The 13685-nt window shown below is 32.6% G+C and overlaps 1 protein-coding gene across 1 annotated transcript in view; it reads right to left on the reverse strand.

Moving 5' to 3' along the window:
* Positions 1 to 7515: 7515 nt before the first annotated feature.
* The window catches only part of LOC145329264 (uncharacterized), a 28302-nt gene continuing 22132 nt past the window's right edge, over positions 7516 to 13685 (reverse strand). Inside the window, exons 12-18 of the mRNA XM_080173321.1 lie at positions 12474 to 12531; positions 12144 to 12190; positions 11486 to 11533; positions 11036 to 11116; positions 10683 to 10713; positions 8387 to 8443; positions 7516 to 7875 (exon numbers count right to left, since the gene is read on the reverse strand). Coding sequence (XP_080029447.1) covers positions 7654 to 7875; positions 8387 to 8443; positions 10683 to 10713; positions 11036 to 11116; positions 11486 to 11533; positions 12144 to 12190; positions 12474 to 12531 — 544 coding nt within the window. The 3' untranslated portion in view covers positions 7516 to 7653. The remainder of the gene's footprint in view (positions 7876 to 8386; positions 8444 to 10682; positions 10714 to 11035; positions 11117 to 11485; positions 11534 to 12143; positions 12191 to 12473; positions 12532 to 13685) is intronic.

The raw sequence follows: 13685 nt of genomic DNA on the forward strand, positions 1-13685 counted from the left end.
TAGAGTTTAAATGACATGATTAGTGAATGAAATATTTCCTAAACTCATTAAGCCTTTTTGTGACCATATTAAAAATAATTTATTTTGTTTTATATTGTTTTTTTATTCAAATAGTTGACAAAATTTTCCCTACGTCAATAAAATAAAGTCAGTTTTTTACTGTTTCCAGGTTTTTCTTTATAATTATAACAATTAAATATAATATAAATCTTCATTATCTTTTATTTGAATTATCATACACATTAAAATGTAAAGTATAAGCTAGAATAGCACTTTTTTCAACAAATATTTTAATGACATTATATCAAAATAATTCCTCTTAAATATCACACAACATATGATTGGGAAGTATAGCCATTTCTTGGAGGTATAATATTTACAAAAATACCATTAATTCTGTTTTTATCAAAAGTTAAAAAATTGAACAACTCTAAAACAATGGTTGGCTGTCTAGATATTGAGTACACTAAGACTTCGGCTCTGTTCTATTGAAATAACGTTGCAAAAAGAGGGGTTCTGAAAGTAATCTACCTAATTTTTTTTAAAGAACCAACAAGTACTGTCAGTATCTTTTTTCTTGTAATCTAGCAGACAATCAAATCATAACACAATTTTCACAGTAGGTTTCTACTTCACATTTTAAAAAATATACTGATCAATAAAATGTTCAAAATTTTACTTTGTACTAATTGAAAAAATATGTTGTAATTCTTATTTTAAAGTTACATTTTTATCCCTGACAAAATCATAGACGACTTTTAAAGGCATCTTATCTAAACTTTTTAAAGAAAAACTTAAAAACGTTAATTAAGTATGAAAACTATTTTCTTCGATTTTTCTGAAGTTATTATCGCATTCTACGGGTTTTTTATTATCATTTACTTATATCGAAAGTGCCAAACATTGTACCATAACTTATTCATTTAATAAAAAACCAACCGTGAGTAAAATAGCCTAAAACAATAAATTTAAAAGGGTTCCCTACAATGAAGAACTCGATCGTTCATTGGTTAATGGGGAATACAGAAAAAAAGTAAAAAATTAAGTTGTAAAAAATATGACAGATATTTTAGTAGGAACATATTAATATTGGATACCTAAAGAATACCTGGATATTGTTATATATTCTCGCATACCCTGATAAAATGTTTCTTCCAGCTGGCTTATATATCGATACCCCGCCCCTTTTTCCTTTAACCATCCCCTGACCACGAAGGAACGTATTTACCAATATCTGAGGATTATATTAGCAACCAAAATTGACGACTACTTAAATTCCCCTGTCATAATATCCACGTATTTTATTTCCATTATGTTAATAGAATGTTTCTCAAGTAACTATAGATTTCCCATCTCAAATTTTTTATTAACACATCTGCCTTTAATATGAAAACATTGTATGCTTCGTAACATCTAATATTTTTTATTCTTGGTGTAAATTTTCAAGTATGCATTTTAAATAATAAATACAAAAATATGTTTTTAGTTTTTTTTATGTATATTTAAAGTAGCAATGCTAGTCGTCATGTCTTGATTCTTGTCCCTAAAGATATCATTACTATATCTATTTTAAACTATTAGTCACGCTCTTAGTATCTAGTCAGATGCGCGACATAGATAGTTAGAGTAGGGGGAGTGCCTAGGCCCAAAACTAACGCAACTCATTACCATGCTCAGACGAAGGTAGTACAATCAAAGGTTTGGTTGTCTGATGGGTGTTGCTTACCCTAGGCGATTAAGCGCGTTATACTGCAATTCAAAATGCAGAGTATGTTAAAAGGTGACGTGGAGAGTACTTGTACCCAAATCATCACCATGCCCACTGTCACAATCATCATCTAGTAGCCCTGTACTTGAAGGGTAGGGAAAGGTGCGAAATAGCCTAAAACCACCCCAAGACTTAAGAATAAACTCAATTAGTCTTAAACCACCCTGGGACCCATGAGAAGCTTTCCTTAATTAAAGAACTCGATCGGTTCCTGCTATCCGATTAGTTCTCAACATGAGAGATAATAGTAGGATTTTAATTTTCTTAAAGAGATAAAATCAATCTTATTTGACGTTCGCTCAAAGCCCACCAAAAAATGGACTTAAAAGTGTATTAAACTGTATATAAGTCATTTGCGAATATATTGATACCATTAATTTGCATCTTAGACAAAAAAAAATATGTTTTTTTAATATTTTTCTCTTGCTACAAATCAAATTTCAAATTTGAGTCACCAAAAATGCGAAACTAATTTTTGCTCTAGAACAATCATTTTTTGGAGTTAGAAAGTGCTTAATACCGCATTTTAATCGCCTGGCATTGCTTTATAATATACAGGTAATAACTTGGTTGTTTTTAGAACAGTTGACTAAAAAATCGAGGTTTTGTGATAAACCTACTTTTGTTGTTTCTCCATAAATGATATTTTTTTTTCCAAAATTTTTGGCTGTAAAGAAGCTTTATATATTCATATAACATCCACCTAAATTTGACTTTTGATATATTATCTATAACATCACCAGAAGGAATTGAATTTTGGAAAAAAATATTAATTTATATTTTTCATTTTTCTAGGCTAAATATAACTATAATTAGACCATTTTAAAGATAAACATCATAACATATTAATGCAATCATTGAATCGGTCTGTATTATTAAGCTGGCAACCCTTAAAACAGCTGCATTTCATTATAAACAAACAAAGTAAAACAATTTGTGAATAAGTGATTTACTATTTTAAAAAGCAAAACATTTTTATAATAAGGGTGTGTATATCCGTATGTACCTACGCCACCATTAGCTCTTTCTGTTAATTCAGGCGTGTTAGAATCTTAAACGTTGGGTGATGATTTTTGTAGCAGTTAGGTACTTTATAATCATTACATTCTGTACAGGGACTTCCAGGCAGGTGGGGACGGGGGGGGGGGGAGTAGGAGGTAAGAGGTTAGTAATTAATTTTTAATTTTTAATCTCCCCCTCACCCCAAAAAATAGCTTGGACGTCCTTGCCTCTATGATATAAAGATAACCCCCACAAATTTTTACCCCCCCCCCCCTTTCCCCCAAATCAAAAAGCTTGGACGTCCTTGACTCTGTAAGTTCATTTAAAACATGCTGAAATCAATTTGTGTACAACAATTATCCTATTTATCTGTTTTAAGTAGTGAAGCTACTCTATAATTCAAATGTCCATCCGTCCGTCCGTCTGTCTGTCTGTCTGTCTGTCATGAAATGTGTAATAGTTACTTAGTTCAGTTTTATTTTAAAAGTTTTCTGTAAAAAAATCAGGTTGATATCTTTAAAAAAAACTCATATTTTAATTAAAACATATAAAGGCCAAAGATAAAATATCCCAAAAATCTTTTGTCAAAGTCTACTCTACACTTAGCGCTGGCGATTTCTATTTTCACAGGTATAAAATGCATGATTTTAGAAAACTGACTGGCGCTAGGTGTAGAGTAGACTTTGACAAAAGATTTTTGGGATAATATACCTTTGTCCTTATATGTTTAAATTGAAATATGCAGAAAAGCTTAAAACCTGCACATTGCTGAGATATTGGTAAAACCACCGTGCTACCGTTATCTGTTGATATTTTACATGCTTGGCGCTAGGTCGCCAGTAGAGATAGAGAGCTGAAATTTTGTACATGTATTTCTAGGCTTCTAAAGTAACTTTTTAGGTTAGCAGAAGACTAAAATTCGAAAAAGTGTATTTTCATGAAAAGGTCTAGTGTGCAATTACGTTCAGGTTCAACTATGTGGGTGCAATCCTGTTTTGGTGTCCTACCATGGGGTGGAGTTCCATGCTGGTGCAATTCTGTGGGTGCAATTCCGTATGGGTACAATATCAAAGTAATTACCTCAATATCTCTTAGGATTCCCAAGCTAGGACTATTATTTAACTCTCAAAACTTCAGTCACCCTTTCCTGACCTTAATCCATCCCTCCTATTATCTCCTATTACCCCATTAGAGCTAGAGTGCTTAAAAATTTTGTGCATGTCCCTGGTTTGTTAATGAATTATTAATCTTTTCCATTCCCTTACTCTTTTATTAAACAACCTTTTTAGAGCCTTGTTTACTTAAAGATTTTAAAAACGGCTCTAGTTTTCTTATTTTTGAAGCTAGAAGAACATAAAATTAATGTTTAGCTTTCTCTAAATTTATATGGTTAATTAGATACATAAAATTTTCTAAAAATGATATTTTATTAAACATTTAACAGATACAATTTTCTGAATCTGGCTCTCCATGAAAAGGATAATGGATTTCCTGCAGAGTGGCATTTTTTTGCCACTTCGCATGGAAAATCCGAGTGTGATGGGCTAGGGGGGGGTTGTGAAAAGACAAGTTGCCAACTATTCACTCCGCCAATCAGCTGACAATCAAATTTTAACTCCCAAACAACTCCATGACTATGGGGTAACAGCAATTAAAAACATTAAATTTTTGTATATAAATAGTGAACAAGTTGCCAATACTAAACTGTTTTTATTTCCAAGGCGTCAGGCACTTAAGGCCATAGAGAACACACAGAAATACCATTGTTTTATGCCTGATAAAAATGATGTCAATGTAATGCATGTTAGAGAATTTTCAAAAGATGATAAAATTTTAAAATTCATTATATAACTTTTTTCAGAAAAAAATGAAATGGTTTGCTTTCCTTTAAGAAGTTAGAAAAAATACAAGTATGATTTTTTTCAAAGCAAAGGTTTGAATTATTATAAAGGTCTGACCTTTTGCAACAAATTTACTTACAAATTTGCTTATATTCTGCTTTTTCAGTGCTGGCACTTTAAAAAAAGACTTATTTACAGGTTTTTTCTTCACTGTGCTTTCCCTGTGCATCTTATTATGGTCTGCAGGTATGACATGTACATTCAACCACTTGGCTAGTACTTTAAAATACATAGATTTTTGGAGATAATTACTAAAAACATTTAAGACCCAATTATCTGGCGTTTATACTATTATACTTTGATAGCTAGGAATTTAAGATACATCTTATATCATTGACTCTTGCATTATATACAGACAGATAGATATTGTGAGGGATCCTACACTTTATAACACCTTGTTTTGCATGGTAAAAATTGTTTTAATAGTTGTTAAAATAACTTGAATATGATGATGTTTAAAAATGTTGAAATTATAGTTATATTTAGGCTAGAAAAATGATAAACATGCCTATAGAAGCGTTAAATAATTCTCTTTTAAATTATATAAATATTTTTTAGAAACAAGAACAAGAACAATGCATAGCAGTGTAAAATATAAATTAATATTTTTTTTCCAAAATTCAATTCCTTCTGGTGATGTTATAGATAATATATCAAAAGTCAAATTTAGGTGGATGTTATATGAATATATAAAGCTTCTTTACAGCCAAAAATTTTGGAAAAAAAAAATATCATTTATGGAGAAACAACAAAAGTAGGTTTATCACAAAACCTCGATTTTTTAGTCAACTGTTCTAAAAACAACCAAGTTATTACCTGTATATTATAAAGCAATGCCAGGCGATTAAAATGAGGTATTAAGCACTTTCTAACTCCAAAAAATGATTGTTCTAGAGCAAAAATTAGTTTCGAATTTTTGGTGACTCAAATTTGAAATTTGATTTGTAACAAGAGAAAAATATTAAAAAAACATATTTTTTCTTGTCTAAGATGCAAATTAATGGTATCAATATATTCGCAAATGACTTATTTACAGTTTAATACACTTTTAAGTCCATTTTTTGGTGGGCTTTGAGCGAACGTCAAATAAGATTGATTTTATCTCTAAATATTTATTTTAAAAATGTCATTAATACTGAACATAATAATAATTACATTTACAACAAGGATTACAACATCCATAATAAGCGAAGCAATTTCTTTTAATAGTTGTTAATATTCATATTGTGTATGATGACTGACAGACTGACGGTCAAAGTAAATTACATAATGGATGCTTAGAAAAACATAAAATTTAGTTTTAAAAATCGGACCAATACACCAAAGATATGAAGAAATTTGAAAAAATCTGCTAAAAAGCAGTCCGACCGCCATGGATGTTTTACAGTTAAGTATGCTCCAGCCTAATGGAAATGTTAAAAAAAGTTTCAGTTTTCTATATTAAATAGCAGCATTTCTCCCATAGCGTTATGGACAGATCGAAGGACGTTCAGACAAATTGAATTATGTAGTAGTTTCGCTACTTAATTATTTCTAATTTCCTCATACACATGAAGGATACTCCCACGGGTAGGTAAAACCTGAAAGTAAATATTTTAGATAACCGGTTCTCATTTATACTGTAAAATCATGTATGACATCGTATTACAAACAATTTTTCAATATAAACCATAAAATTAATACCATTTCTGTTAGCCTCGGACTCGGGGGCCAACAAAAAACGACATTATCTTAAAATTTTCATTTTTTATATCCGCGAAATCTGTCTGTAATAAGATGCGAAAATATAAATAACTAGCGGCTTCGCCCCTAGCCTCTAGGGGCTTTGCCCCACGAGGCAATTTAAAAAGAATTAAGTATTTCTGGTGCTGCCATTTATTTTAAAATAACTGCCTCATAAAAAAGGTGGGGGGATTTTTGTTTTTTGGGGGGTTGTGGGTGACCCACCCCACAAGAAAATAGCATAAAACCACCACGTGAACAGTAGGTATATTCCCTGAAGAGTAGAATCCGATCGGTTCAGTGATTACCGAGATCTTAAGGGACGGACAGACAGACATCATTCTACTTTGTATTATAGATATACCTAAATCAATCCAGAATTGTCGCATACAAAGTTCGATGCCCTGCGACGGATGCCAGAGCATACACACAGCTAGACCTCGTAAATACGCCTTCACCTCATCCAACACATATCTAGTAACAACTAGGATTAGGCCGGATACCGGATATTGAAATTAACCGGATATCCGGCGTTGGCCAGATATCCGGCCAAATCCTAGTAATAACCGGGACGATTAGGTACAATAGTAGCGAAGCTGTTAGAAATAATATAGGCAAATTATGCAGTCAAATATTAAGATATAAAAAACAGAGATAATTTATGGGATTATTAAATATTTTGTATTATATAGGTACATATAATTCAAATTGTTTTTCTTTTTATTTTTTAAAAATGGTTATATTGATATTTTTAGCTTTTTTGTCTGAAGCTAAAGATTTCAATAATTACTGAACTGATTTAGTTTTCATTTATAGGTAAGCTATTACATTTTTAGATTTAATCTTTAAGTTGGTTTTATGCTATTTTTACTGCTCCCTTCTTAACCCTCTGAATACAAAGCCTCAAGGGGTGCAGTAAATAATAAAGGAAGTGCCTTTTATTATTTTATTACTCTTCTATTGATTGGGGACATACACTTATAATAGAGTAGCTGCGCTACTAGAAATTGTACATAAATTTTAAAGGATGTTTTACATAAATTCTTGAAAAAATGCTTTGTTAAAAATCAATAAAAATGAATAAAATGATTGGCGTACTGTTTTTGTTTTCTGACAATTATTCCTCCGATTCCTAGATGTTTTAGCAACAAAGTGTAATATAAGCAAGGAAGAAGGGGACATTGGGCATGAGTCCCCAAAGTTTTATGATGATGATTTCTTATTCGTTTGCTTGACAACTTTGGGGACTTTAATTGAATTTTAATTGGCTGTTTCCATAAAATTGAGTGTCCAAACATTCAACCATGATTTGTAATCTACAGAAGGGATACTTTTGTGTATCACCATTGCAGGGGATGTACATAAATTTATCGGCCATTGTCTTATCTCTTTAGAACCCTGGATAATTGTTGCTAAAACCATTCCCAGTTCATTCATGATAAGATCTGCTAATTCACCAAAGCCATGCCATAGCCCATCAAACTAAAACATAATTAAATTTTATCGCATTTTGTCAGAATTTAAGTAAAGCTATTTTACATTATATGTCACAACCAGCGACTACGCCATCTATAAAGGCTTTTAATACCCTTATCTAAAAAGATATAAGAGAAAATGTTAAAAATTTGAAAAGGCTCTTTAAAAAAGGGCTTATTAAAACCACATACTTTCTTTCATTTTTAGGATTTGATGAAAGAGATGCCTTGTTGTACTTGGAATCATTTAAAAAAAAACATATTTATATCATATACAAAGTTGTTATAAAAGTTAAAAACCAGCATGTTTTAAATGTACTTTGTGAATAAGATTATAGAGTTGCTACGCTTTCTAAATCGTACCTAACTGTTAAAGGAATTATTATACAAAGATTGAAATTGATAGGAAATTATAATAGGATTGAAATTATATCATGTTTAAATTAACGAAAAGAACTAACAAGACAGACGGAACGTCCCTAATTATAGAAAAGCTTCCCTGTAAAGAAAAAAGTTACCAGAAACGTGGTAGCAAACCAGTCTGTGTCTGCACTAAAGTGTTCCAGGACTAACCCCTAATAAATATATTTCCAGTATGGCTTCGAAACCGATTAATATCCGCTGGATAAGAACCGGTTCTCAGCCCCAATAAAAAATCGTATCGTAATATTTCCAGTTTTTTACGAATATAAAAATGTACAATCAAAACATTTTAACATGTTTTTTAGCCCGTGCCTTCAGCATCTCGGGGCAAACGAAACTGGTTGTAATCATATAATTGTACGTTTGTATATCCGCGGAAAGCTGTTTATAATACGATGCGATAAATAACTATTACAGACGAAGTATGATAAAAAAATCTTAATTACAATTAAATCTCAAACAAGCGACTGTGCCCCATATAATGTTGTCTAACAAATGCGTAAATGTTGTTAGAATAAAGTTTGAATAATGTCAACACATCCTATTTAAAACGTATAAAAACAAGGATGACAACATCCATAAATAGCGAAGCACAAAATATCAAGGATGGGGATGCTGAAAATGAGATTTAAAGAACATTTGCAACATATCAAGAATCCCGAAATTTTTTACATATCACAAAACCTTTCTCACATTTCTTTTCTATTTTCTAATATTTACATTTTGTAGCATGAATGACAGATAAACGGACAGATATTAAATTACATGCTGGATGCTCATTGCTCATTGATATGGGGAATCTTCACAATCATGAATATCAGCTGAGAAAATCACATTGAGGGGAGATGTTTTATAAAGTAATGATTTTAACAAGTAATATTGTATATTACAACTAGCGGCTACACACCTAGAGGCCTCTAGGGGCACATGAGGAGGAGAGAGTCGAGTTTAATAATTAAATTTCTTATTTTAGATTTTTTTTTTTTGGGGGGGGGTGCCCGGTGCCCCCCCCCTCATTTTTAATTTTAGTTAAAAAATTCAAAAAAAAAATTTGTTGGGGGGAGGGATTTTTAATTTTTTTAGGGGGGTTGGGGTGTCCCACCCCCCAAGAAAATAGTTATAAACCTTCCCGGGACCTCTGAGAAGCTACCCTGTTAAGGAGAACCCGATCGGTTCAGCGATTAGCGAGATCCTTCGGTACAAACATACAAACACACAGACAAACATCCTGGTACTTTATTATAAGGACTAGTGGCTTCGCCCCTAGCCTCTAGGGGCTTCGCCCCATGAGGTAATGGAAAGTCAACCCTCCAGAATAATTTTATAGTTTCATTTTCAAAAAGTTATTCTTTGCCGAATTACTCCTTAGTAAAATTAAACCTGTGCGCCGTATGCACAAAAATTTCAATTCGTAAAAATTTAACCCAGGTTGTTCATCATATATCTCTTACGGGGTGAGCATAAGCGAGTACCCCGTATGCGGCGCAAGCTCCGATAGTCCCACTGATTGGAACACATATACACAAAAATTTAAAACTCTCCTCTGTAAATTTTATTTAATACCTATAATTGCAACAACTTTTTAAAGATGTCAATTTTAAAAGTTACAAAAAGCCAAAAAATTTTTTGGGTGAAATTTTTTTTTTTTGGGGGGGGGGGGTTCATGGGGGCTTTGCCCCATGGTGCAGTGGGGTTCCCCCAACCCAATTACTGGTGTTTGTTTACAAAAATAAAAAAAAATTTAAAAATTTGGAAATTGGGATTTTTTTATTTTTAGGGGGGTTGGGGTGTCCCACCCTCCTAGAAAATAGCCTAAAACCACCAGAGGACCAGTAGGTATATTTCCAGAAGAGTAGAGCCTAATTTGTTCAGCGGTTACTGAGATTTTACCAAAAATGTAAAAAAAATTTTGGGGGGGCATGGTTTTTTTAGTTTTTGGGGGGGTTGGGGATGTCCCACCCCCCAGGAAAATAGCTTAAAACCATCACAGGACCAGTAAGTATAATCCCTGAAGAGTAGAGCCCAATCGGTTCAGCAGTTACTGAGATCTTAAGCTTCAGACGGACAGACGGACAGACATCAAGCTACTTTGTATTATAGATTGATGGGTAGAATAAATGTTTTGTCAAAGTCAAAATTACAAATTATATCTATATAAATTTTTAAGAAAAATCTAATTCAAGTAGCTGTCTATAGTGCTCTAGAAATATGGGGATAGATGTCACTTCTTTTGGCCTACCTATTTTATTGACGTCAGGAAATATCCTTACCCCATCTCTTTCTCTTTCCCTTCACTTTCTCTTTCCCTATTTCAAAAGAATAGGTAGGCCAAAAGCGGTGACATCTATCCCCATTTTCCTAGGGCACTAAACACAGCTACCGAGTTCCAACCTGTTCTGTGTTTCTGAGTATAACAATCATTCTAAAATGAAAATTCTCATATAAAAGTAACAGGATCTGTGTCTGTCTGTATGTGTGTCTTTCTGTCTGTACCAAAGGATCTCTATAACCGGTGAACCAACATAGTTCTCCTTTTTAGTCCTGGAGGGTTTATAACTATTTTGGTTGAGAACACCACCACCATCCCAAGAGAATCGCCCTCCCCCCCTCCGAAATTTTTTCTTATTTTCTTTTTAAAATATTGGGGGTGGGGGGTTTAAATTCAACCACCTTAACTCCCCCCTGTAGATTCCTCTAGAGGCAAAGCAACTAGTAATAATATAATTTGAAAGTGCAAATGTAACCTGCTCATAACATATCTGAGTTTCACATTAAAATCTCCTGCCGCATTGGCAGGGAAGTATTTCAGAAAATAAGATCTTTCCCTAAACAATTAAATTTATGTATATCCTAATAATGAAGTAACAGGGTATCTGTCTGTCTGACCGATATGGTTCTCCTTTACGGGGTAGCTTCTCATAGCATTGGCAGGGAAGAATTTCAGAAATAAATAAATTTATGTATAGATACCGAAGGCACGGGCTAACAAAACTAGTTTTAATCTTATGATTGTACAATTATATCGTGGGGAGCTGTTTATAATATGATACGTTACATGATTTTTCAGTATGGTTTCGAAGCCATACTGGAATATAATTACTTTGTGGAATCAAATTTGCTCTCTAAGTCTAATTTTTTTTAAATTTTAATTATAGATTATAGATAAAATTTTTTAAAGCTTTAAATATACTTACAATTTATATTTTCCAGTCATCCAGATAATGGGGAGTCTTACAGATACCCTAAATATTACAAATTTTAAATCCTTATAATAAAGTAACAGGATGTCTGTCTGTTTGTTTGTAATTTGTACATTAGGATCTTGCATAACCGCTGAACCGAAAGAGTTACAGGATAGCTTCTCATTGGTACTGGGAGGGTTTATAACTATATATTTTTGAAAGGGCACCACAAAAATCGCCACAAGAAGAAAATCTTCCCCCCCAAAAATTTTTATTTTTGAAACTAGAATTCAAAATAGGTGGGGAAGTAGGGATGGTCGAACACTTCTCCCCCCCCCCCAAAAAAAAATCCTCCCACCGATAATTTTTAAAAAAGTTTAACTTTTTAAATCTGAAATGAGAATTGAATTATTGAATTCAAATCCCCCATCCTCCAGTGCCCCTTGAGGTTCTAGGGGCGTAGCCGCTAGTAGTTGGTATAGTTGCAATGCAAAAGCCCTTATATAGTTTTTCCCTTCTTTGCGGTGAGGCCCTAACCAAATATACATGACCTAAAGATATAAACAAACAAAAATAACCCCCCCCCCCCTATTTTCAATTCATTTAAAAAATAAGTTGGGGGGGGGGGGGGTGTTATAAGTGTACAACAGGGTACTTTGAATGAAATTACCTGAGAGCACTATAGTTCAATGTTGAATCTCTCATTAAAATCATATCCTAATAATCATCAGTTTTAATTTATCAAATCATTGAAATTAATTCAATTATAAAATAGTATCTAAAAAAACATAATATCATTGCTGTTGATCAGTAAAATGATATTAAATATTAAAATAAAATTTGTTTTGAAATCCGGTTAAGCTTTTATCAATATCTTTACTATTTTTTTTAATTAGTATCTTTGTCTTATTAAAGAAATGACGTACGAACGTACACCACATACAGACTCTGTAGTTATAGAGAAGCTGCGCCACTTGTAAAACATAAAATTTATGATTACCATTCCCGAAATTTGTTTCATATTGTGAAGATAAACATCGCAAACTTTAACATTTGACCTAAAATTTTGTATTTCAGATGCGTAACTACTCTGCAAGTGTTCGGGTGATTTTTTTTCTATCTGTCTGTCAATCCTTCTATCTTATGTTAGTCTGTCCTTTCCTCTGTTTGTCTGTCTCTCCTTCCCTCCATATGTCAGTTTGTCCTTCCTTCTCTTTGATTGCCTATTTTTCCTTTCTTCCCTTTGTCTACATTTCCTTCTCTTTGTCTGTATTCCTGTCCTTTCCTTCCTCTGTTTGTCTGTCCTTTGTATTATCTATTTGTCTGTCCCTTGTATTATCTGTCTGTCTTTCCTTCCGTATGTTCGTCTGTCCTTCCATCTATGTGTCTTTATTTCCTTGCCTCTGTTTGTCCGTCCTTTGCATTATATGTCTGTCTGTCCTTCCTTCTGTTTGTCTGTTCTTTCTTCCTTCCCTTTGTCTGTTCTTCCTTGATTTCCTCTGTCTATCCTTCCCTCCCTTCTTCTGTCCTTTCTTCCCTCTGTTTATCTGTCCCTTGTTTGATCTGTCTGTCTTTCATTCCCCCTGTTTGTCCTTCTTTTTTTCTCGACTTTATGGACCATTATTGTTCTTGTTTTGCTGTAAAACGTCCAAATGATAAACATAAAATTTAGAAAATTTAATATCATTTTATCTTGTATATCTATAAATATATAAAATCATACATCACATGTATTCTAAAAACAAAACAAAAATTGAGAGATTTTTATCTATTTTTGTTTGATATGGACGACATATTATTGAAAAATAAATCCAGGGATAAGGGATGGGAAACGTAGGAAAATATTATTTCAGGCCTATTTCAAGCCTAGGCCTATTTCTAGCCTAAAAAACCAGTTTTGGGATGGCGCAGTGCTTCGTATAAAACGCTAATAAAAAAGCTGTGTGTGTGTGTGTGTAGATAAAGTATAGAATCAAATTCAGGTAGCTAGTTTAAAGTAAAAAACATAACTTTTTATAATCCTATATATTAATGGCTTTTGTTAAAATGAAGTTTTTTCTCTCCCAAATTTTTTTTATCTTTTACTTTGGTAATTTGAACTGTCAGAAAGCTATCGTTGGGTTTCCCTCAGACAGATTTTAGTTTGTATTATTTGCATTTTTATTAATGAGTAAAAATTTTATTTGAAAATTTCATTGCTAATTAAAATTCA

The sequence above is a fragment of the Acartia tonsa genome, chromosome 10, assembly GCF_053477335.1.
Source record: "Acartia tonsa isolate MP-2025a chromosome 10, ASM5347733v1, whole genome shotgun sequence".
Taxonomy (NCBI): Eukaryota; Metazoa; Arthropoda; class Copepoda; order Calanoida; family Acartiidae; genus Acartia; species Acartia tonsa.